The sequence below is a fragment of the Leucopleurus acutus genome, assembly GCF_964270905.1.
Source record: "Leucopleurus acutus genome assembly, chromosome: 2".
In the NCBI taxonomy this organism is placed as follows: Eukaryota; Metazoa; Chordata; class Mammalia; order Artiodactyla; family Delphinidae; genus Leucopleurus; species Leucopleurus acutus.
The window spans coordinates 53520875-53547248 of NC_139143.1; the positions used below are offsets into that span (position 1 = coordinate 53520875).

Consider the following 26374-nt stretch of genomic DNA (forward strand, 5'->3'; position numbering starts at 1 on the left):
AGTTCTCCCAGCCAATGCTCTCTCCTGTCCCCCGGGCCAGCCCCTCTCCGATCCGGCCCCCATTGGCCTTGAGGCTCAGCGTCTTGGGCCCTACCCGGAAGTAGCGTTTGGGGAGGTGGTTTCCTAGACTACGACACCGGAAAGCTGGGGGAGGCGCTCTGGGCTGCTGAGAGCGGAGGGCGGTGGCAGCGCTGGCGCTGGGGACCGGCTCAGTGGCTTCGGGAAGCAGCTCGGCGACGGCGGCCGCTCGCGTTCCTCCGCATCCCGGCCTCGACACGGCTCGCAGCTCCTTTGCCACCGGCGTCCGGCAATGTGTCCCACCGGCCGGGCGTAGCAGCTGCGCGTGCGCGTGCGCGGAACCGCGGGGCCATGAGCGAAGCCGGCGGCGGCCGGGGTTTTGGGTACTCGGTCCCCCAGCGAGCGCCATGGAGCCTGGTGGCGGCGACGGCCGCGCTCTGCCTGGTGGCGGCCACGTCCGTGTGGACGGCGGGGGCCTCGCCCATGAGTAGGGAGGAGAAACAGAAGCTTGGGTAAGGGTGCTTGGAAGCCTGGGGTGGGTTTCCTCGTGAGGCTGACCACGGGCCAGGTGCCTGTCATTGCGACCCGGGCGCCCAGTGGCCTCTCCTGTCGCGATTGGGACGGCTGTTGCCTCGAGAGAACCCTGGCGGGGTGGACAGGGTCCGGGAAAGTGGGGGTCGCCGCCCGCGATGCTACCTCGCGGGACTGTCGGGGTGTCGCCCGGGCCGTCTGTGACACGTGCAGGCTCCTTAAGGCCAGCCGCGGTGTGTCAACGCGGCTGCCATGTCACTGGCCCGTGAAGGGGGCTACACACCGTTTCCCTGCGCGCGAGAGTTCCGAGGTTGCCTTTCATCAGAGACGTGGTTAGATTTCTTGCACAAGTGAGCTCCCAGGTGGGAAATGTTGCTGATCTCACAGCAGTTAAGGAAATCATGTTTACACCTGTTACGGAATAGGGGGCGTTCATTGGAACTTGAACTTTACACATTTTACCATTTCCTTGCAGTGGTTTTTTGCACTGCATTTTCATAGTAGAACAATATTTGATGGTAGTATTGAAAAGCCTCAATTAAATATACCTATTCACTTTACTCAAAGTAGTTTTATCAGTCTTGAAAGTCATGAAATCATCCGTTATATGTACAGCATTTAATTTAGAGTAAGTGTTCCTAATACACACCAGGTCCCACAAATGAATAAGGAAAAAGCCAAGAACCAGTAGAAAATGGGCAAAGGGCGTAAAGAGTTAATTCACACAAGAGGAAATGCAAATGGTCAATAAACATGAAGTTACTCAACCTCATAAATGTGAGAGATGCAGACTAAAACAATGAAATAGCTGGGTTTTTTGCCATCAGGCTGGTAAATACAAAACACAATACATGGATGGAGTACTGACTGGATAGTTGAGGTGTGAGAAGAAACTTGGTGGGAGTGTAAATTGCTGTAATTTATTGACAGTCTCCTAAAATTTAAATTGTATGTATTCTTTGATTCATTAATCCCATCTCAGGGAATCTATCCTACAGAAATAAAAGCACTGTTAAAGTGGAGATAGGTGTACAGGGATGTGCATTTTGAAAGAACAGAGCTGTTCCTTGGAGCATCCATATTATGGAATAATATTCAGATATTAAGGAGGAGTTAGGTCATCGGAAGGCTACCCAGAATATACTCCCAAGGCCAAAAAGATGTAAGCTGTAGAATACTATCTGTAGTATCCCATGTTTAAAAAAAAACACAAAAAAACGGAGAAGAAATTGCTTAAGCTGAGAAAAACATGGAAAGATGACTACCTCCCAGAGTTACAATGGAGGTGAGGTCAAACCATCAGGTTTTATTTTATCGACATATACAGACTTCCATATTGTTTAAATTGTTGCAAGAGTCTTGTATTAGTTTTTAAATAAAACAGCAGTAAAAGACACTAGTTGGAAAATTTAAAGTGTCAGTTATCAAAACAAAATTACCAGTAAACTCTAATAAGTGTCTTAAATTTTCTCTTTGTGAATTTAATGTATCACTGATAACTGCTTTACTGAATACCCTACTCTGTGCCAGGCACTTTACATATACTATCTCTGTAATCCTCTCTACTTCTTAATGAGGTGGATGCGATCCCCATTTTGCAGATGAGGAAATTGAGACTCAAGGTTGACTTGTTCAACGTTACAGAGCTAAGTAAATGGTGGAGCCAGTATTCAAACCCGGGTCTGTATGACTTCAGAGCCTGTGCTCACTCCACTCTGCTACACTTCCATAAGACTTGGAGAGAGAAGCTTCAAGTCTGTTAAGGACAGCAAGTATTTTTATTTGATCACGACTCCCCTTCCTCCTTTTTTTGTTAAAAATGTTTGTTTGAAGAAAAGTCATTGGATAACTCATTTTTGACCAAAATAAATTTTTAACTGTAGAGCTCCAACCAAATTGGCTTGAGATTTCAGCTCAAATTTTGAGATCATTTATGAAAGTGAAGTTACAATTATTTAGGCTTGTTAATTTAGATTGCCTTACTCTAGGGTAAGAGTAGAATAAGAGTCTATAGCTACAAACCACAAATAAACATTGCTTGACTGCTTTCTCATCCAGGAATTTTCAGGAAACGGAACTATGATTTATTAGGTTTACCTGTACAATTTTTTTTGAAAATCCAAATAATGATTTGTGATAAAAAACAGAAAATGCCTATCCCTTTCCCTACCCCCTGCCCAAACTAAACTGATGATAAAGACTGAAATTATCATGAATAGTAATAGCAATTGCTCGGTTGCTTGCAGTTTATAGTTTATGGAATTATTTACCTGGTTATATGTAGTCTTATACTTCCTGGAATTCATTTTTTGTTTTTGTGTTTTAAATGTTACAAAAGTTGTTAATGTTTTTACTTAAAAAAATGAAGTATAAAACAGTTCAATTTCTGTAGCATGTTGGCAAGCAATGTAACTATAGAAAAAGATGATTTATAGATCTAATTTCCAATACATTTTTATCCAGTTGTTGAATAGATATAAAACCTTATAGAAAAAAAATCTCTGTATAATATAGTAATTATTCTACCATTCTGTATTTAAATGAGTGTTAGGACTTATATGTGTAATTAGGAAAGAGAGAGAGCTCAACTGGATATTAAATACCTCCACTTTGAAGTATTTGTTGTGAAATTTGATGATCATGTGCTACATAAATGTAAGGATTGGAAAATAGTGTGTCCTTGTTTGCAGTCGTGATTTATTCATAGTCTTGAAGCTTGAATGCTTGCAAAGTTGGGTTAACAAGTTAAAGCTTATGTTACCTGTAATACACGTGTCTAGGCACTACTATTACCAGTTACAGAAATTTACTTCTTGACAATAATTTTGTATTCTATTTCAGGGGAAGGAAAAAAGAATTTCCATATTCCATTTATTGATATCAGTGCTTGAAGGGAAAATTTAGCTCCTTTTATTTGTTTGTTTATTAGCTAATTTGAGAGCTCTTTATCACCTGCAATATAATAAAAAAAAAGTCTAGAAGGATTTTTTGAGATACTCTGTAATTTTCTGAGATAACTTGATCCATATTCTATCATACATATAAACATATAAAGAATTAGTGTTTTGGCAAAGTGACTTATCACCTTGTTAATGATTAGGTGTTTTTAAATGATTATTATTTGTAAAAAGTTGTCAGGACTTAGCTTGTTCAGTTCACAAGTTTGAGTGTACTTGATTCTGCTGGTTATTATAGCCAGGATCTGGAAATAAGTCCTTTTCTGTCTGCTAGCTATATTATTACCAGTATTTCATCATCCATGATTACAATTTTTAAAATGATAATTGCAATATAACCGGAGGTAAAGTAAAAATATATCCAGCCATTTTCTTTAATATTCTCTTCAATTCTTGCCATTAGTGATTGGAACTTTGGGGGAATAATAGTAAGAATTAATAAAAGATTATTAAAATATTTTTCTTCTGCTAATTATTGAGAGACTTGGCCTTGCCTAGCCATAACATTTTTTGCAGTTTTTCCTATAACCCTCACTCCCCCAATTTGAGAGTGTTTAATTGAAAGACTGATTCCTTGGTCCCAATCTTGCAGGTTTTGACTTAGTAAATCTGGTGTGGGGATCAGAAATTTCCATTTTACACAGTCATTTTGGGGATTTTGAGAAACAGAGTTAGCCAAAATACACAGATCTCTTTTCGAGGATTAGTTTTCTCGTATCGGGGTGAATATTGTTTATTTGACTTTTGACAGAGTTTTTTAAAGGAGCCAAAGGTACATCATAAAATGTATCTTTTGGAAATACGACAAACATTAACAGAAATGTGTTAAACTAGGCATTAGTGATCTTATTCATTTAAGGGGAAAGGCAGAGGCTTCATAGAGTATCGTTATTTCATAGCAATACACACACCAACCCCTTTCTTTTGGTAGAATGTATAGTATAAGCAATAAATGGTAACAGTTATTTCTTTTGGGTCTCTTCAATATTTTCCCCTTTCAAGACATTTATGTTAAATAATTTTGTTAAGAGGTAATTGTTTTTCATCATCATATTTTCTTCTCTCTGCATGGCATGTATCATTCAGCAGTTTTCTTAGGAAATATTATAAAATGACTTTTACATAAATTGCTAGAATAGGAAAAGTTTGGCTCATCTCTGCGTGATTCATGAAAGCTTGTCTACTAACATAGGTGTATTTCCTGACCCTTTTTATGTTCCTTCCTAACTAAATTTTCTTTTGTTTCTTATTGGTATAAGTTTATGAAGGAGCATTAACTTTTTGAAAGACAATAAATAGAATATACTTAACTTTTTCCCATTTCTGCTCTTTTAAAATTAGGAATCAAGTACTGGAAATGTTTGATCATGCTTATGGTAACTACATGGTAAGTAGAAAGCTTATCTTTATATACCATTTATGAGAGCTGATTATTATGTGAGCACAGTCAACTGGGAATTTTAAAACCTGAATTAATAAGTTTTATTTCCTTTAAAAAATTGTTATTAATTTTTTAAAGGAAGTTTTTAAAAAATAGTACAAACATAGGCTAACAGAGTATTCCTGATATTGGTTCTTAGAGAACCAATTTATTGAATAGGTAAGAATAAATTGAATTAGATTATGAAACTTTGTATTTAAATAGTTTCCTTTGATGCTGTCAACAGTGTTTATTAAATATATAGTTAAGGTGGATGTAAACATGAATAAGATGTTATCTCTGGCCTTAAGGAAAATGATTCTCTTAATTAAAAAAAAAACTATTTACAAAATTACTTTATTCACTCTGAAAAAAACAATTGCTTAAGAGAGTCAAACTGTCACCTAGTTTCTGTCCAAATTATATCCTCATAGTATGCCTTGATTTGAATATATTTTGCTTTCTAGATATGCTGATCCATATTGTTTTAAAATGTCTTAGTGCTCACTTGAGATGAAGTAGCAAGTTCAGTTTTACAAGATGAAAAAGTTCTGGAGACCTGTTGCGCCATGGTGAATATACTTAATGCTGCTAAACTTACACTTAAAGATGGTAAATTTTCTGTTACATGTTTTGAACCACAATTAAAAATTTAATCCCCCTATAGTACAGGGGTAGGAGGTGGGGAAGGACATCTGTAGCTGCTCCCCCGCCCTGGCCACCTCTTGCCACTCAATAAAATGATCTTAAACTGCAAAAACATAGTGCTAATAATTTTTAAAAGATAACTAGCCAGCAAATTTTAGAGTTCAAGACATAATTTTACATGTAAATCTGTGTAATTTTGAAGAGTTTAATCAAATTATTCTGAGAATTACTTCTTATGCCTTGTTATGTCAGCAGATCTTCTTTTATGATTAAGGCCTATAAAATGTAGTTGGGAAAAGTTTGGCAGAGAACTAACTTTAATTGATTCTGCTTTAAGAATTTTTCAACTGATTCTGAGTCTATTTTTCTGTTACCCAAAAATCTTTATATATTGACATTATCTTTATGAACATGTAAGTACATATGCTTTTATGCATTTTTGTATTTTTTAAACATGTCTTATATTTGATAATTCTTATTCCCTTTTATACTGTACAGTTTTTAAGAGTACATACTGAGTTCTTAAATGTTTTTAGGACATGATGGAGATGAAGTTTCAGGTATTTTTAACCATGTTGAAAACACAGTTTTGAATTCATTTCTCAAGACTCAGCCATTCCCTTAACATTTCTTTCAAAATCATTTATCCCTGGTTAATTCAGTTCGGGCAAAGCATAATTTAACAAACCTAAGCTAGTAGTTTTAAGGCGGCCAAGTGGGTCCAGGATACACCCTCAAACCTAAGCCATGTCATAAATGCGTACTTTTCGTTCCACAGTTGAATGCAGTGGTGTACAGCTGGATTAATTCAATACATCTCACTCTGAATAGGGTCCTCTCTTTGTAAAGCACGGTATCTTTAACATCTTGTTCCTTATTAGGTAAACAGCTGAAAGTTATATCAGTACATTTTTTCCTACTATAGAAATGGGTTTCTGACAGAGCAGCTACCAAGGGCAGCCCTCAGAGGACTTCCTGGTCCAATTCCTATTTATTGGACCCTAACTGGGTAACTTTCTATTATACCTACCTGCCTACAAGATCTAAAAGAGAGGGATTTCAATTCCAAAGACTGGAAACTCCTGGAATTAACACCCCTCTCCATTTTTCCAGTGGAGTCACACCCATCTGCAGTCTACTGCAATATGTATTTTAAAATATTCAACTGTCTTACAACATGAGTGACTCTTGCAATGTACTTGTGCTATGCTCAATTTATGTGAGGTTTGTAACCCAAGATTTAGTCTAGAATTCACACTTCCCCTTTTCAAGTTCTCAACTAACATGAAACAGTTCTAAAATATTAAACAGAGACCAGGTGCCCTGTACTTGTTATATGAAGTCAGCTGAAAATTTTTTCTAGTTCCTATACTCAGAAACACTGTTAGCTTGCTGTAGAGTAAAAGTGTATAGAGGTTTTATAGTGAGACGGGTTTGAGTTCAAATCCTATCTCAGCTATTTAGCTTGGACCCTAAACAGATCATTTAATCCCCCTGAGCAGTGTCTTCCTATGTAAAATGGGGATAAGTACAAAGGATTATTGTAGATTCTAGGATTTTTGAGAACAAGAGACCATTTTCTTTAATTTTTAATAAATTCATCTTCTGTGCCTGTGCCTAGCTAGCATCATGCCTGGTACATAAATGTCTTATGTTTTGGTTTTTTGGTTTTGAAAGAACTGAATTGAATTCTTGTGAAGGTGTAATCAGATTTTTTTTTGCATTTGATTATTGTGATATATCTTTGCCTTTTAAAATCAAAGAAATCATTTAGTAAATTTTATTAAAAATACAAGTTAACGGTAAATTTGGGGATCTATAACTGTTTACTTTGGTGTAGTCAGTTGCCTAGTATGCTAAAATGTAAAATGCCTGGCACATGGTAGGCATTTAATAAATGTTGAAAACTTCATTTCTTACTAGTTTTTAAAAATATTTCTCTCCAGTCTAGTATACAATTACAGCAATTCCTTTTAACTTTCTTGGTTCCCGGGAAAACACTGTTATTTTCCAAAGATTAAGAGCAAGAACTCTGGAAATGAAGCAGGACACCCTGAGGTGGCTCTGCCACCTACCAGCTGGGTTACAATGGGAAAGTTACCAAATCTCCCTGAACCTATTTCTTCATCTCTCTAAAATGGTTCACCTGCCTCACAATGTTGTTGTAAGGATTAAACAAGTTAATGCAATTAAAGTGCTTAGAACTTGTGTCCAGCAAATAGGAAGCACTGTGTAAGAGTTTACTGCTACCAACTGCTGCTGCTACCATCACTGCTACTAGTAATTCATTCTCTACCTGAGATTGAAATTGCCCTCCTAAAATTTGTCGAGGCTTTAACTCAGAACTCATTCCCCAGATTGTGCATAGAACTTTCTTCAAACACACTCATTCTTTCCTTGTTCTAGGCATGCAGCCTTCGAGCTTTTTTTTTTTTAATGACTCCCCAGGTTCTATTAATGCTGTTTTTCAATAACAATGCCCTGCCAGCCTTAGGTAGATTACTGCATCTCTACCATCTCTTGGTGTTACATCCAGGAATTTCCTGATTTTATCAATTAATAGCATAAGTACCGACAATCGTAACAACTGTACTTGACAGATCTCTAGCCCCAATTAGACTGCAGTTTATCCACAATGAATTGCACAGATGGCTTTCTCTTTTCCCCAAATAGCATGAAATTAAATGTTTGTTTTGGCAGTTCTTGAGTGACCTTATTTACCTTAGACCACAGCTACTTTAGGGCTTCTATTAGCATGTTTTTAGTATTTGTACTGAGGTCTGTTTGCAGATTAATTTAGATGACAAAATACATGTATTTAGGCCACCAAATAACCATTTTTTATCTGAGCTCTCTGATCTGATCTTTGTCTTGTAATGTTTTTCCTGTCTACTGTAGATAACTCAGTTATTCACTGTTATAAGCAGAAACTACTTTGGTAGAGCCCTAAACATTATAAATAAACTCTAAAATCATTGGTAAGCACAGTTTCCTTTAACTAATAGCATCATACCAATAACCACTTTTAAGCTTGATTTTGTGAGTGCACAGTTCAGAGAAAGAGATCAGTCTTTATCATTTAAATAAAAGGAACTGTTTTAAAATGTAACTTTCTTGTGGATTTCTAGATTTATGTAAGTTTTCTTAGAATTATTTTTTTTCTAATTTTTTAAAAACATTTTTTATTGTGGTAAAATATACATAACATAAAATTTACCATTTTAACCGTTTTTAAGTGTACAGTCCTATGGCATTAATTACATTCACATTGTTGTGTAAATATCACCATCCATCTCTAGAACTCTTTCATATTTCCTTTTTGAAACTGTGTACCTAATGTTTCTTTTTGATAGTTTCTTCATCAAAAAGAGTACTTCTGTAAATAAAGTAGTTTAGAAGTGATATTAATAGTTGGGAGGAGGGAAGATATAAATGTATGTACATTTTTTTGCATAGACGATTGTAGGACTACCTTTTATTAACCATTGTTCCTTGGCCTCTACTTATAGAACATCCTAATAATCTGCCAAAATGACTTAAGAAATTCTCTAGTATCCTCTCATAGTTTTTGTTTTTTTAAATCACACTCTGATACTCCATGTAGGATTTTAATAGAACCAGGTCTTTCTATTTATTTAGGTAGAATTTATAGAGAAAAAGATTTCCAATTTCAAATGCATGGTTCTGAGTCAGACAGTTGTATATAGTTGTTTAACCACCACCACATTTATGATCTAGAACATTTCCATCACCCCAAAAAGCTTCCTCATGCTCCTATGCAGTCAGTTCCTTTTCTCCACCTCTGACCTCTAGCAACCATTGTGATTGGCTCTTTGTCACTAGTTTTCCCTTTTCTAGGATTTCATATCAGTGGCATCTTAAAATATGTATGTAGTGTTTTGGTTCACATTCTTTCCTGTAGCGTGCTGTTTTTGAGATTTGTCCATGTTGTTGGAGATATTGTAGTTCCTATTTATTGCTCAGTAGTATTCGTTGATTTGATAGAACACAGTTTATTTATTCATTCACCAGTTGATAAATATTTAGCTTGTTTCTGGTCTTTGGCTATTACTAAAAGACTGCTGTGAACCTGTGAATGCAAATTTTTATGTGGACATACATTTTCATACTTAGGAATGGGATTGCTAGGTCATATGGGAAGGTTAAGTTTAACTTTTTATAAGAAACTGCCAAACTTTTCTAAAGTGACTGTAACATTTTGCATTCCACACAAGCAATTATAAGAATTTTAGTTGCTCCACACCTTCTCCAACACTATGTATTTTCAGTCTTTTTAATTTTAGCCATTCTAGTGGGTGTGTAGTGGTATTTTGTTGTGATTTTAATTTGATTTTTTTCTGATGACTAATGATGTTGAAAATCTTTCCATGTGCTTAGTAAATCTTTTTTTGGTGAAACATCTGTTCAGATCTCTTGCCATTTTAAAATCAGGTCATTTGTCCTGTTATAACTGAGTCATAAGAGATATATACTTTCTGGATATCAGTCCTTTATCACATATGTGTTTTGCAGGTATTTTCTCCCCGTCTGTACTTTGCCTTTTAATTTCTTAATGTCTTTTGAAGTGCAAATGTTTTAAATTGTGACCAAGTCCAATTTATCCTTTTTCTTTTATGATTCATCTCTTTTATAGCCTACCTAAAAAAATATTTGCCTAGCCCAGGGTCACAAAGATTTTCTTGTTTTCTTCTAGCTGTTTTATAATTTTAGCTTTTTCAATGAGATCTGTTACCCATTTTGAGTTAATGTTTGTATATATGATGTGAGGTAAAGGTTTCTTTATATATATTTTTTTTCTATGTGGATATCCAATTATTCCAGCACTATTTGTTGAAAAAAGTATTTCCTTGCCCCACTGAATTACTTTGGCACCTTTGTAAAATCAATTAGCTGTATATGCATGGATCTGTTTGTAGACTCTGTATTTTTTTCCCACTGGTAAATATCTATTTGTACATCGATATCACCCTGTCTTGAGTTTCGTGATATTAAGTCCTGAAATCAGGCAATGTAAGTCTTTCAGCTTTGTTCTTTTTCAAAATTGTTTTGAATATTTTAGGTTCTTTGTATTTCCATGTAAATTTTAGAATCACGTTGTCAGTTTCTACAAAAAAAAGCCTATTGAGCTATTGATTGGGATTATGTTGAAATCTATAGATCAATTTGGAGAGATTGACTTCTTAACAGTATCAAGTCTTTCAATCCATGAACATGATGTCTCTGTCCATTTATTTAGTTCTTAATGTTAGCAATGGTTTGTACTTTCCAGTGTACAGGTCTTGCACATCTTTTGTTAAATTTATTCATAATTATTTCACATTTTTTATGCAATTGTAAATGGTAGTTTTTCAAATTTTAATTTCCAATTGTCCATGTTATACAGAAATACAACTTTTTTCTGATAACCTTAGATCCTTGCTAAATTCACTTATTTCTAGTAGCTTTTTTGGTAGATTCCTTAGGATTTCCCACATGGTCAATCATGTCATCTGCAAACAAAGACTTTTCGTTCTTCCTTCCTCCAAACTATGTGCCTTTTATTTCTTATTATAGCAGTGGCTAGGACTTACAGTATTATGTTGAAAAGAAGTGGTGAGATCCTTGTCTCATTCCTAATCTTATGGAGAAAGCCGTTAGCCTTTCACTGTTAAGTATGATATTGGCTGTAGGTTTTTCATAGATGCTCTATATTAAGTTCCTTTCTATTTCTAGTTTGCTGAGAATTTTCATCATCACAGGGTATTTATTGAATTATGCCAAATGCTTTTTCTGCATTATTGATAACAATCTTCCTAAAACAATCTGTTGGTAGCAGGACTTTATTTCATTATAACATTATTTATTATCATTTATTTATTTCATATAATATTATTTCATAAGTTCAATTAACTTTATCATTGATCAAAACCAAATTGATTAACATATATTGAAGAATTTGGAAACTTTTGTTCTCATCGTATTTTGATTAGAAACTTTTAAAGCATGCTAACACTCTACTCTGTTGTGATTAATTTAAAATTTTATGAGACAACTGCAGTTTTGTTACTTATTTCTCCTCAGCGCTGAGAAACATTCCAGAAAATATGTTACCTCCAAGGATCATATGTTCAATGTAGAAGTATTAATAATTTAATAGTTTAGATAAATGGAATCCTTAACACCTGAAAAATGGTTTAAGAAGTGAGTATAAATAGTGAACAAAAGGAAAAAGGAAAATTTGACTTGGAGTGAAAAGAGAACTGAGAAATTATGCAAGTTCAATCAGTAATTAGCATATGCTATCAATATATGATACATCTATCTTTTATTAAGTATCATTTAGTTTTTATTTTAGGAAGGAATACCTTACCTGCCTCAAGGAGGGAGGTGTTTAACAATAAGGATCTGGAATAAACCATTTGAAATGTATGTAACTTTATGGGAAATTAAATAGATTTGATATCTTCAATAACTCACTATTATAAATAATACTTTTGTCTTATTAGTAGAATGAAGTCTCTTTCCTTTGCCTAGTTTTTGGAATTGGTTTTACTAAAAAGTCAGTTTTGGATGCCACTTTGATTTGAGTGTTTTGAAGCAGAGTTACATCAAAGTGGCAGTAAATTTAGAATCTGATGTGGAGAGTCTACTATGTTTTGTTTTACTTTATGTTTTTGCTCTTACTTTTAGCTAGGCACCTGTTCTACTTAATTGATATAGGACTCTTTTATCACCTGAGTTTTATTTTGAGTGATAATTTTTAAAGGTTTTTTTTTTTTCTGGCTCTGAGTCATAGCAGTATGAATTTCTTATCCTTTGTCTTGGCAATACATTGTGAAGAGAAGGCATTACTGTAACCTCAAATAGCCAGGATGTTTGAAGTGTAATACAGCTGTTTATGTGCCATGTATGCATTTCTCTGAATTTATGCAAACCAACTGTAGTTAGCTTTGTGGTTAACCCAAAGAAAAGGCTGTGGTTTTGTTTCTATCGTTAATGTTGAAACAGGGACATAAAGTATTTTTACACCTGGTTCAGAACTCCCTTATTTGATTATTCTGGTTTGCAGTTGCTATTAATATTTTTCTTACCTGGATGAGCTTCGGGTTTGAGTTTATTTCAGACAAAGGTGTTTGTGTATGTTTGTGAGTGTTTTGCAAAACCCTAAAAATAGTAGTATTAAGCTTTATAAGCAGCAGTTGAAAAAGTCAAGAGCTCTTTACAATCAGATTAACATTTGAATGATCTCTTACAAAGTACCTTGCAAAATATATCAGCAAGTTTTAAAAAATATTACTTATCTTTAGTTACTTCTAAGTGTTGTTTATATGTGTTAGATATAAAACTATAAAGCAGGTGGGATAGGGAGGGTGGGAGGGAGACGCAAGAGGGAGGAGATATGGGAACATATGTATATGTATAACTGATTCACTTTGTTATAAAGCAGAAACTAACACCATTGTAAAGCAATTATACTCCAATAAAGATGTAAAAACAAAAACAAAACTATAAAGCAATAAAAACATTGTGCATTCTGATAAATCACGGTTCTATTGGAATTAACTGAAAAAGTAGTTAGGAACTTGACATCTAAAAGACACATGTAAAAGTAATTAGGAATTTATACTAAAAATATATGTATAGTATTAATATTATGAAATATTGAATTCAGAATTTAGTAGCTGCATGTGGATTCTAATTATATCAAAACATTTGTTGCCTGGAATCCTTTCCTCAGGAAATAAATCATTGTAGAGCACAAAACTTTTTAAAATACCTGAAGGATTGCAGTCTGCGGTGCTTTTTGTATTTAGTCTACTTTAATTAAAAAAATTTTTAAATTAATTTATTTTTGGCTGCATTGGGTCTTTGTTGCTGCACACAGGTTTTCTCTAGTCGCGGCGAGTGTGGGCTATTCCTCGTTGTGGTGTGCGGCCTTCTCATTGTGGTGGCTTCTCTTGTTGCAGAGCACGGGCTCTAGGCACGTGGGCTCTAGAGCGCAGGCTCAGCAGTTGTGGCACATGGGCCTAGGTGCTCCGTGGCATGTGGGATCTTCCTGGACCAGGGCTCGAACCCGTGTTCCCCGCATCGGCAGGCGGATTCTTAATCACTGCACCACCAGGGAAGCCCTTTAATTTAAAAAAATTATTTTTGATCTTTCCCTTTGTGTTCACCATGTGTTTAGTGTTCCTGACCTCTGTTCTGTTTTTCTGCTGCTAATGTGCTGTGAGTTTGGAATCTAGATAATCGAGTTTAGTGAGAGGCAGTAGGATAGAGTTGGACATTGGGAATCAGGAATATTTTTGCTGAATTTTAAGAATTAAGAATCATGTGGACATACAGGTATAGGAGGAACAAGTCATCTTCAAGGTACAAAAGATCAGACTAGTCTTAGAAACTTTGCCAAGGTGATACTTAATGAACAAGAAGGTTGTGGAATAGTATTTTCAAATTTCTGAAGCAAAGAACATATGTTGCAGGCATTTTATAACCATTCAGATTGTTCTTCAGGTATAAGGCAAGAGCCAGCCTAACCCAGAAGTACCAGAAAAATAACAGTACTGATGACACTATTTTAAAATAACTAAACAAAAATAACTTACATGAGAACAAAGTTCAGGCAACCAAGAGATGAATCAAAATAAAAACTCAAGAATGGAGAAAAGAAGCCAAAGAAAAATGGTGTGTGTTGACTCCATTTAAGTAGAATTCTAACACTAGCAACTGTGGGAATTATAGTTCAAGACCAGAATACAAATGTTATAAACCTTTTAAAATCTTTGTCAAACATTAAAACTTTTCTTTCTGATGAATATAAATGTACAGAGAAATTTTTTAAATAGCTGAAACTATTATTTAGTATACCATAATTCAAAATATTAGAGACTTTGAAATTTAAAATGTTATTTCTTTGCAAAAACTTCACTAAGTTAGAACAGTGCTTGCCTTGCTTGCCTTCTTCTCATTGTATAACTCAAGATATGGACCATACATCGCTGCTATACCTTGTATAGAAGGTATAAAAATTTCAATATTTGGATCAGCTTCAAAAATTTTATCCTTTGCCCTCTGTGTCATGAAATACCTCTGGGAATTCCTTTAATGGGGAGTTTTCTGCAGGCAATATTTCCTCTGCAATGTCTTTATCCTTTTATGTCACAACCAGTTTTTTCATCTACGTGGATAATTTGGCCTTCACTAAATTCCTCTGGCTGCATATCTAGATACTGTTTGAATGGCGGCAGTATCAACATTCCATGGTCAGCTGTTTCTTCTATAACCCCTTTTATGTTCAATTTGAATTTCACTTACAGTGTTATCACTTTTCATTTCTTTGTGAACTTTCATCCTCGTTGGTTAATTTCCTCTTTTGATTATTTATTTTTATAAATTGTCAAACTGTCATGTAGGATTATCACTAGGTGAAAGGAGGCACATAACTTCATGCTTGCTGTCTGTGAACTGAACAATAGATACACAGTGATCAGTCACTAATTCCACTTTGAAAGGAGTTGTGTGATTGATCACTGATTATTTACATAGTGATCTGTGGATTGAAGAACAAGCATCAAAGTTTGCATCCTGTGCAATTACTTAATAATACAGTGGTACCTGAGATTTGAACTATGTTTTTGAGAGTTTATTTAAGTAAATTGTGGATCTCAATTTTTAAGTGTATAGTGAAAACATGCAAAGTGAAAACTGCCTATAATAATATAATTGATAAAAATCCTGAGTTGAATTGGGGAAAGGTATGAGTATATTAATCCTATTATTCTTGTCAAGTAGTCAGTAAATAGTGTCTAAAGTTGAAATATGTAAATACAGTGATTCTAGCTTCTAAATGTTTCTCATAGTCACATTTTATTAATTTTAGAAGAATCTTTTAGGGACACTCCCCTGGTGAAGAAAATACAAACTTCAGCAGGTTTTTCTTATTTCCCTGCTTTTCTGTTAAGACCCTCAACCAGTAGGTGGAGATATTCTAGTCCAGTTTCATTGAAGCAACTACCCAACTTAAAGAACCTACTTCACTGGCTTATGGCCATGCATGCAGGGCCAACAGCATCAAATCTCATACCCTTTGGGCATTAACATATTTCCCACTAAGGCCTGTCTTTTTCTTCCTAATGCCCATGTTGTGGTCAGTGCAGCTTCACCTTCTACACTCAGCTGTTCAGTTTTAGTACTTGAACATTTCTTTCCTCATTCTCAAGCTCAGCTATGTATTAAAAAGAATTTTAAAAATTTATACAACATTTCACTGTGTGTAGTAGACAGGAGGGAGGATTCTTGCATGTGCTTCATTATCACCTAGACTAGAAGTACTGTGTCATGATCATTCATTAAAAAAATCTATTCAATAGTATGCCAGACTATAAAGTGCCTATTAGTTGAATCACTGTTGTACATCTGAAACTGACATAATTTTGTACATTAACCTATTTCAATAAAAGAGCACCTATTAAGAAATATTAAGAAATATGTGAGACCTATATGAGGAAACTGAATTCATAAAAGAAGATCTGAATTAATACATTGATGTAGTATTCCTAGATTGGAAGATTTAATTGGTAAAGATATCAATTCTCCCCAATTTAAGCTCTTCCAATTGAACTCTCAATGGAATTTTAAGGAAATTTTAAAGTTATCCAGAAGAGGAAACTTGAAAAAGTCGCTAAGAAAATTTAGAAGAAAATAATTGAGGGGAGTGAACTGCTTAACCAAGTAGCAAGGCATGTTGCAAAGATAGAATGATTAAGATAATGGTTTTGAAGCAGGAAGTAGGTTTGTGGAACAAAGTAGAGGCTACACAACTGTATGTTTGTGTAGACACTTTTGAACTAATAAGCTGTATTTCAAGCAATTAAGGAAAGGATGAATATTTTAAAAGGTGATATGTAAGAAATTGGCTATTTGGGGGAACAAATACAGTTACATCCCTATTTCACATCATAAACAAGATTAGATTCCAGGTGGAGTAAATATCTAGACATAATAAAAATAAAATTATAAGAGTACTGTTTTCAGAGACTCAAGATAGCCTTCTTAACCATACCTGAAATTTAGAAACTATGAAGAAAGAGACTAATAGATATAACTACCTATATAAAGCTTAAAGTAAAAAGTACCATAAACAAAGTCAAAAGCCAAATGAAAGACGGGAGAAAAATGCTTACTGTGTATAACAGTGTATAAGGAGTCTCTTGGCTAATAAGACAACCAATAGAAAATGAACAAAGGGTATAAACAGACATTTCAAAAAAAGAAATAGCAATGGCTAATACAAAAAGATATTTATCCTCATTAATAATGAAACTTGAGATACCATTTTTTATCCACGGTATTGGCAAAATGTAAACTATTGATCATCTCCTATGTTAGAGTATTGTAGGAGTGTAAATCGGTGTCTTCAGTTTGATAGTAGCTATCAAAAATTAAATATCCATACCTTCGACCCTGGGTCTGGCTTTAGGGATTTAATCCGTAGAAATACAAGCATATGTACAAAAGACATGGGCATATAGCTGTTTATTGAAGCATTTTTTATACAGTGAAAAATTGAGTTCAACCTGCACATTCATCAGTAGAGGAATAAATAAATAAATTTTAGCATATTCATTCTTTGGAATAGAATATGAGGAGCAAATACTATGAAGTAAGTGTATAGGCTCTGGAGTCAGGTTGCCAAGTTCGAATTCTGGATCCATCATTTACTAGTTGCATAACATAGGCTTACTTAACTTTTCTGGGCCTCAGTTTTCTCATCTATAAAATGGAAATAATTGAATCTGTTTCAGAGGGTTGTGTGATAAATAAAGTATATAGAACAGTGCTTAGCACATAAGTACTCAATAATACTAACTAATATTAAATTATCACTTTGCAGTTATTAAAAAGAATAAAATAACATCTGTAAAATTCCAGCGTGGAAAACCCCATAGTGATTTAAGTAAACAAATTTTAGGACAGTGTATGCATATGGCATGAGTACCTATTTGTAAATGAAATTTTTCAGTGATATATGTGCATGTATTTCAGTGTGTGTGGATAAATCTGGAGGGATAAATGCCAATTGTAACAGTAATTATCTCTGGGGAGTGAGATTAGGTGGAGGGGAAACGGATTGTCAGATTTTCAAAGAAATATTTTCCTGTATTTTTTTTCCAAGCATGTATTGTATTTATAGCTAAAAAGTTTTTTTTTTCTTTTAAGGTTCCATACACTGTAAGGATAGTAGAATTCTTGATTAACTTTTATTTTACTTAAAAAAAAAAAAAACCTGTGAAAAGTTGTGTTCTCTAAATGATGGGTGCTTTCTCTTGTTTTCCTTAGTGACTCACTGAGATTTTCCTTGCAGGAACATGCGTACCCAGCTGATGAACTCATGCCTTTGACCTGCAGAGGTCGAGTTAGAGGCCAAGAGCCAAGTCGGGGTGATGTTGATGATGCCTTGGGAAAGTGAGTATTAACAAAGGGATGGCATGGCATCTGAGAGTTCCCAAGTCTTAAGACATCTCAGAGGCAGTGTACAGTTGTGTATCTGGGGATTGGTTAAATTTCAAAGACTGCTTTAAGTATTACATTAAGTTCCTTTATTCCTTTCTGTTATCTTTTGTAAAATATTAATCAGTTTACCTCTTAGATCAGTGAAAAGTTGAGTAGTTTGTTAAGATGGTTGTAACTTTTAGAATGTATATAAAGTCATTGATGTGTTATAAGATGTTGATGCTTTAGTATTTTTATTTGCTTTTAAAAGAGCTAATGAATATTTCTGTTCATTTTGAAAGATATGTAGTTATGCTGAACATAAATGTGATGTTAAGGCTTTTCAGGTTCTTTCAGTGTTTTACAAGTTACACGGTACTGTAGGTTCATGGAAGTCCTAGTTAATGGAAGCTTCCAGTCAGTAGGATGTAGATATGTCTGCTTATACATTCATGGGTAAGATATTCAGAATTCTAATGTGTATCTTACTATACTTGTTTCTTAGATTTTCCCTGACACTGATTGATTCTTTGGACACTCTTGTGGTAGGTTTGATTCTTCTTGAATTATTTTATATATTTCTTAATATATGCACTCAAGTATTACGAATATAATTGTTACACAGTAAGTCTGAAATAGAAGCCTTCAAAATTTAAGATGATTTGATCTTTGCTTCTAAATAAATCTTTCACACTCTTGAATTGATAACGTCATGTGAATGTCAAGTGAAATTATGTAGAATCATGGAGATACTCAAATAATTTATAGGTATTGTCAGTTTATGTGATGGCCCCTTAATCAGGAAAGTTGTTTCCCTTTGGACAAGGAGGTTGATGATATTGGAAGAAAGTAATTCTAGAAAATGCCCTTGATATTCTTGTTCCAGAAAGACGTGCCACAATCATACTAAAATTGTTAAATTAGAATTTTTATGTGTTATGTTCATTAAAAATTAAATTTTTTATCAGAAGTGATTTTTAGCACCAAGTGATCACTACTTGGCACTCCTTTTAAACCTCATGGGATACAAAATCATTTAAATTAATTCTAGTTGGGGACAGTTTGTGATGGCAGAGGGGAATGATTGAATTCCAGATGTCATGATTTCTAAAGGTAGTATCTTTCTAGTTCTTCACTCTCAGATCATTTATGGTATAAAAATTAGGCTTGTTTCAGGATTTTCCTTAAGGCATAGTTCTCAACTTTGAGTTAATGTCTGAAGTATTGATTAATATTTTTTAAAAAAGACAAAAAACCTTTGTGGTGGCAGAAATTTTTCAGAACCTGGCTTCTCTTCCCAGTATTGATTCTACATTCTTCTTTCACTGGGTGATTCTTTTTTCTTTTTCTTTTTTAACCAGAGACTGTCAACTATATCAGCACCTTGGAAATATTACCTGTGAAGTTTTAAAAAATATACTTCTCTCCCAAGTTACTCTGATTTAATTTTCCTGGAGTGGGACTGGGCATTATTATTTATTCCTCTAAAGCTTCTTCTTGCTTATAAAATTCAGCCATGGTTGAGAAGACCTTTTTTGTTGAGAAGACCGTGGTTGTTTAGACCTTTTTAGCTGTATCAGGGCTTTGAAAGTTGTGACTTCATTTTTCAGAGATTAAAGGAACGTGTGAACCATGTTGTAATGGCTATGAGAATGAGAGAGAATATTGTGTACCTTATTTTTGGTTTAGTGGTCTTATTTTTGGTATAGTGTTCTGCTGTAATAGAAGAGAAAAAGATAAACAAGTATCCCAGGAGGCACAAATTACCACCCTGGGAGAAACTAAGTGGTGTTATTTGTTTATAAGGATAGCTGGATGATGCACATCAGCTCGATCTTGATATGGTAGGGTGAGTGAGGAGCAGTAGCTGTGTATTAGGAAAGACCATAGGTGGACTTAAGTTTGTTTCTCATTCTGTCATCCTTATATACAGTAGGTTCTCCATCATCTCTCTGTAAGCTCTTATTGATTTTTATGAACATGGACCTCAGATATTCTCTATGTTTTTAAAATTTTTATCAGAAATGAAGGAGAAAATGTGGTTCTAGGCTGCCTAACTTTCCTATATTTAGAAACCTATTGGTCTCTAATTGAGCAGCCATTATTATAAAGGTTCTATTCTGCTTTGAAGTTATACCACTTCGACATTGGTTCTCAAAATATGATTCCAGCACCACCAGCATCAGCATCACTTGGCAGCTAGTTAGAAATGCAAATTGTAGGGCCTCATCCCAGACATCATTGAATCAGAAAGTCTGGGAGTACGGCCCAGCAGTCTGTTTTTTTAACAAGCTTCCAGATGATTCTAACGTGTGCTAAACTTTGAGAACCACTGTGTAAAAATGCAGTGCTTTTTAAACTTCAGTGTACTACAAGTCATCTGGGGATCTTGCTAAAATAAAATGCAGATTGTGATCCAGTAGACTGAAGATGGGGCCCAAGGACATGTGTTTCTAGTAAGTTGCCACTTGGTGGTGCTGTTGCTGCTGGTCCGTGGACCACACTTTCAGTAATGTTTGGTGTAACTTGAGTTCTAACTCCTCGTAGCCGGGAGTACCAAGAAGTGATCACCTAATATTGATATGTGACCTTGGCCAAATTATTTAGCTTCTCTGGGCCCCTGTTTTCACTTCAGAAGGACCTAGATTAGATATCTAAGATATCTATCAATAGATACCTATTTAAACAGAAGTAGTAGAAGAAATTAAAGTAGTTTGGAAGTTGTTTCCTACGTTTAGAAGGAAAGTTATCTTGTACATTTTATCAATACAACTATTAATATTTCTAATTTACTTTGTGATCTTTTTTTTTAGATGTTGGGAATAGGATTTTATTAATTAATTAATTAATTATTGCTGTGTTGGGTCTTCGTTTCTGTGCAAGGGCTTTCTCTAGTTGTGGCAAGCGGGGGCCACTCTTCATCACGGTGTGCGGGCCTCTCACTATCGCGGCCTCTCTTGTTGCGGAGCACAGTCTCCAGACGCGCAGGCTCAGTAGTTGTGGCTCACGGGCCTAGTTGCTCCGCGACATGTGGGATCCTCCCAGACCAGGGCTCGAACCCGTGTCCCCTGCATTAGCAGGCAGATTCTCAACCACTGCGCCACCAGGGAAGCCCCTGTGATCATTTATTGATTTGTGGTTTGTTTATTTGAAAATCTTAGAGGACATATCACTTGGGACAGGATGCAACCTTATTGTTTTTATTTTGGTCATACCATAATATGTTAAGTAGAACTTGTCTTGTCATAGTTTGATCTTTCAATTTAAACTCTTGTTCATAATTCTAGCCATCTAGTTTCTATTGATTGTAATGAAGTCAAGCACTAAAACTTTAAATTTACCACTAAATTCAACATGGCCATGAAATCTACAGAAAGAAAGATATTGAACAAATTAAAGATAATAGGGGAAGGGAAGAGACCTGAATTTGTTCTTTGTTATCAGCTAGGTGCTTAAGAAACTCATCAACTAATGGAGATGTTAGAATGAATTTTTAGCTAATTATGGACAAAGAACTCTCTTCCCATTTTTATTCTCCTTTGAAACAAATAGCGTTGGTACTATTCTTGGGAACAGTTCTCGGGAGATAGACTTTGGAAGAATAAAATGAACAAAATGATACTAAGAAGGGGTGTGTGTGTAAGGAGTGAGTAGAACAGTTGTGTTTCCTTCTAGAAGTGATAGAGGGCTGTGCGCATCTGCATTTGTGGCTGCAGAATTTACACGGACTTTGAGATTAAGAAGGGAAAGCACTCAATTTAAAATCAGGTTTTATATTATATTTTACTCAAGGCTTACCCTAAATTTTACTTGAATTTTAGTCAGACGCTCTTATGGAATGTTTAATACCTAAATTAGAATTTTTAGTGAAGTATCAAATCAAGTGAGAAAGCACTATAAAATATTATCAAACAAAAAGATTAAACAGTCAAGTAAAGGGAAACCACTTTTAATGGACCTGGGATCTAAGTAACATCTACTTGTGCAGCCTTAATTTAGACTGAAAAGTTAAAGCAACCTGTGTAATGACAGTGACCCCCCCCCTCCCTTCATGGAGCTCATTGCAAGCATCCAGAGTTCTTAACTTAGGATTGTAGACCCTTATGGTAATAATGGTAATAATAGTAATGATATCAAGCACTTAACTAAGTCAGGTGCTCTACTAAAAGTACTTTACATACATTACCTCATTTAGGAAAACAAACCTATGAGAGTAGGTGTTCCCTCTTTTTGTAGATGAAGAAATAGGCTCAGAGATAGAAGTAAGAACCACAATTCAAATCAGGGCTTGGTCTTGACCCCAACATTGCACTGCCTCCTTAGTTAGGGGCTGCGGTATCCATGGGGTGAAGACGGCAAGTGGTGTGTGATTTAGGATCAGTTGAAGGATGTGCTTTCTTCTGAGACTAAGCAACTTTTTAAATGATGTTTGGTGAATAGGGCGGTTTTTGTTTTGTTTTGTTTTGACTTGGAAGCCAAATCCCAGTAGAGCTCACCTCTTGTAGCTCTAAGTCATGGGTCATACACACCAGCTAACAGTTCGGATGATGATTGTTTTAAAGTCCTAGTGATATTTCAGTGTGTCTAAAAAAAGAAGTGTGTCTAAATAAAGATTCCTTGCAATATAAATAAGCATTTAATTTTTTTCAGTTTTCGATAGTATCACATTTTTATAATAGGTTTAAGAGAAAAGTTTTTTGTATGTGTTACTTTTTAGAGTCTTAAGGTATTAACTTGCTATTAGCAGCTCATTTTGAGGGTATTTCTCTATGTCTTGGTCAAAAAAGACTTTGTTTTCAATAATTTTCTTCTCCTAGGTATTAAATAAAACTAAAGAATTTGAAGATGCGGTGAGAAAAGTTTTAAGAGATGTTAATTTAGATAATGATGTAGTTGTATCAGTCTTTGAAACAAACATCAGAGTTCTTGGGTAAGTATGTGAGACACTAAAGCTCTAATTTTAATAACAGAAAAGCCAAGGGTACACTCTTTATTTCTTGATGGTAATAAAGCAAGAAATTTCTTATGTTTAAAAGATAAAAGTTGGGGTATTATAAAACACAGAGGCTGTGGGATGACCCTGCATTATATGAGGCACAGAGAGCAACAGGCTTTGGGAATAGTTGTAGACTCAAATCAAAGGCAATCTTTGTTTGTTGTTAAAAAATGACTGACTATAGGTTGAATATTTGAGTATTAGCTATGTCGCAGGTTTTTCGCCAGATTATCTAGTTTACTAACCGTAAGCAGCACCGCTTCAAGCCAAATGAAACTGAATTTATAGGATTACCTTTGAACTAAACAGTTTGAAATATTCTTGGAACACAGGAATTACAGGATTTATTAGTTCACGTTTCAACATGTAGTTTTATATTTAATGGTTACTTTTGTGTTATTGTAACTCATTTCCTTTTTCAGACAAAGTGAATCTATTCTTCAGTTAAATTTAAGAAATAGCTTTGTAGTTTTTCACAGAGTGTATTAGTCTATTACATTTAATACAGAGTGGGGAGTTGTTTTTTTTTTTAATGTTATGCTAAGAGTCAGAGATTTCATGATACTATAATTAAATTTAAAATTTCTTAAAATCAAATCTGTTAAATTTGTTAAGATAAATGATTTCTAGGATGTTTTTTATTTTAAGAAAATTTAAGGTATTTAAGAATGCCAAACACTTTACAAGAGATAAAACATCTGATTTTTATTTTTATTTTTTTTTAATACTGGCTATGTAATATGGTTTGCCACAAAATGAGTAGCCAGAGTTAGGGAAAAAGTTAAGTTCTTCTGTGATCTTTGCTTATGTACTCTAAATTGTTGATAATAAGATACCCACATCTTTTTAGGTGATGATGTTTAAGTATCTGTACAATGTGGCTAATGTTTCACCTCTGTGATTTTAGGGGTCTTTTGGGTGGACACTCATTGGCCATCATGCTGAAAGAAAAAGGCGAGTACATGCAGTGGTACAATGATGAACTTCTCCAAATGGCAAAGCAATTGGGTTACAAACTTTTACCAGCTTTCAATACTACCAGTGGCCTTCCTTATCCAAGAGTAAGTAATTCTGAAAAATATGGCAGTCTTTGTATCCTTCTTCACTATTGTAAAAAAAAATCAATCTTTGTGATCCAGCCATTGTTCCTCACCTGCTTGAGGCTGGGAAAAAAATTCTTCAAGCTATATAAGAAATTTATATTGACATTTCAGTTAGTTTGCATTTGAATGGTGTGAGAATTTAGATTAGTTAAAGCCTTTTATGTGTCATTGCATAACACAATAGATTATGCTGCAGAAGGAAGAAACAGATGCCAGACTGGAATTTGGGCACAGAATTATTTGTGCAGGAGATACGGTGGAAGCGTAAGAGTAGGTGTTAACTCTCCAGAGGAGAGGGTATAAAGAGAATATAGAACAGAGAGGAATGAGGAGGAAGTAGAGCAGTGAAAAGGAGATTGTTCGGAGACTGAGGAGGAGAACCACGAAGTAGTGTAAGGTATTATAAATTCCTAAAAAGAGAGTTTCAAAAGGAGATGTTCCAGCAAACATTAGGAGAATTAGGTGCGAACAGAGCCTTGAAGGATATAATGTGGCAGAATAAAGGGGGAAGAAGGATTCAAAGTAGGTGGAATCTCATTTTGAGATTTCCTCTATGTTGGTAGTTAAAGAGAGTTGGCAGCAGAGTCAGTTGAGGGAGTTTTGTTGTTATCTGCCCAAGAAAATTGTATATTTAAGGCAGAGGGAAAGAAGCCATTGAGATGGAAAGAACGCTCTCCTGGTATATTTCATTCTTTATTAACACTATTACTCTTTCCCTCTTATCCAGGCCAGACACCTCAGCCATTACCAAGCTCTATTAATTTTTTTCTCTTCTTACTGCTGCTATGCTTGTTGAAACTAATATAATTTTATTCCTAAGCTATTATAAATACGTATTTTACTCTTTTCTCTCTGGTTTTTGCTTCAGAGACTTAAAAAATTAATCTTACTAAAACATAACTTTTATCAAGTTATACTACCCTCAGAATTTTACTGACTCTGCCTATTGCACTGAATGTCCTTTAGCTTTCAGGTTTCTTTATGGTTTGACAATAGACTTTCTTTCTGAAGTTCTTTCATACCCCATACTCCAATGAAATGAATGTCCCATTTCAGCCAGAATAATCTGTGTTCCCCAAAGCACCTAGGGATTTTTTGTTTTTGTTTTTGTTTTCATTTCCATGCCTTTTGGCTTGCTGGAGTAAATTCTCTACCAATATAAATAAGACTCATTTCCTCCATCAGGAAATCTCTGACTGGAGATCCAGCATGATATAGCGTGCTTTTCAAACGGGGAGGTCACAGCTCATTCGTTTACCCATTGATTTAGTGGATCGTGACCAACACCATTTTTTATTTTTTTTAAGAAACAGACTAGTATTAAATTTCTTATTTAAATTTCTAGTTTGTGATATTTTTAAACAGCTCTTCTTTGAATATCCTTATATACATCTTTTAAACTTATTTCTCCCTTAGGATAAATTACTAGAAGAGGAAATAATAAGTCATAAAACGGGGAGAGCTTTTTAAGGCTTTGTGTACTTACTGATCAGTTGCTCTCCAGAAAGGTTCTACTTTTATACTTCCTGTGTTGTGTAAAAGTGCATGTGTCGTACTGCTGCCCACACTGTATATTATCATTCTTTTGCGAATTTAAGGAGGAAAAAACTGGAAACATGTTCTAATTTGAAATTTCTTTGCTTGTGTGGTTTAAAATTTGAAATTTCTTTGCTTATTAGTGTGGTTTAAACTTGTTAATCTTTTTGTTTTCTTAGCATATTAAAATTGAAAGCAAAGTTATTTTAAACCATCTGATGTTTATTTAATTAAATTTACTTTTAGTAAATATATTTAGTTTTTGTTATAAATGGAGGCACTGAATTTTGAAGAATCTGGCATGTCTTCACTTTTGCCATAACATGAGAAGCAGACAAGAAATTGAAACAGAAGCTACTAAGAGCACTATAGTAAAACAAAGAAAATTGTATTATTTTCTTATCCTCTGAAGTATCAAGAAAATTTTTTTTTTATGAAACTCAATTTATCTATTTTTATTTTTTTTAACATCTTTATTGGGGTATAATTGCTTTACAATGGTGTGTTAGTTTCTGCTTTATAACAAAGTGAATCAGTTATACATATACATATTTTCCCATATCTCTTCCCTCTTGCATCTTCCTCCCTCCCACCTTCCCTATCCCACCCCTCCATGTGGTCACAAAGCACCGAGCTGATATCCCTGTGCTATGCGGCTGCTTCCCACTAGCTATCT

General features: G+C 34.8%; 1 protein-coding gene across 4 annotated transcripts in view; it reads left to right on the forward strand.

The window, feature by feature from the left end:
- The first annotated feature begins 201 nt into the window (after nt 1–201).
- EDEM3 (ER degradation enhancing alpha-mannosidase like protein 3) overlaps nt 202–26374 on the forward strand; it is a 97033-nt gene continuing 70860 nt past the window's right edge. For 3 of the 4 annotated variants that reach the window (XM_082833487.1, XM_082833488.1, XM_082833489.1), the window contains exons 1-6: nt 202–530; nt 4848–4893; nt 17936–18036; nt 18569–18608; nt 22881–22993; nt 23967–24120. In XM_082833487.1, the coding sequence (XP_082689613.1) occupies nt 370–530; nt 4848–4893; nt 17936–18036; nt 18569–18608; nt 22881–22993; nt 23967–24120 (615 nt within the window). In that variant the 5' untranslated portion in view covers nt 202–369. Of the gene's footprint in view, nt 531–4847; nt 4894–5393; nt 5539–17935; nt 18037–18568; nt 18609–22880; nt 22994–23966; nt 24121–26374 lie in introns of those variants that run through there. The other variant, XM_082833490.1, reaches the window with a different exon arrangement.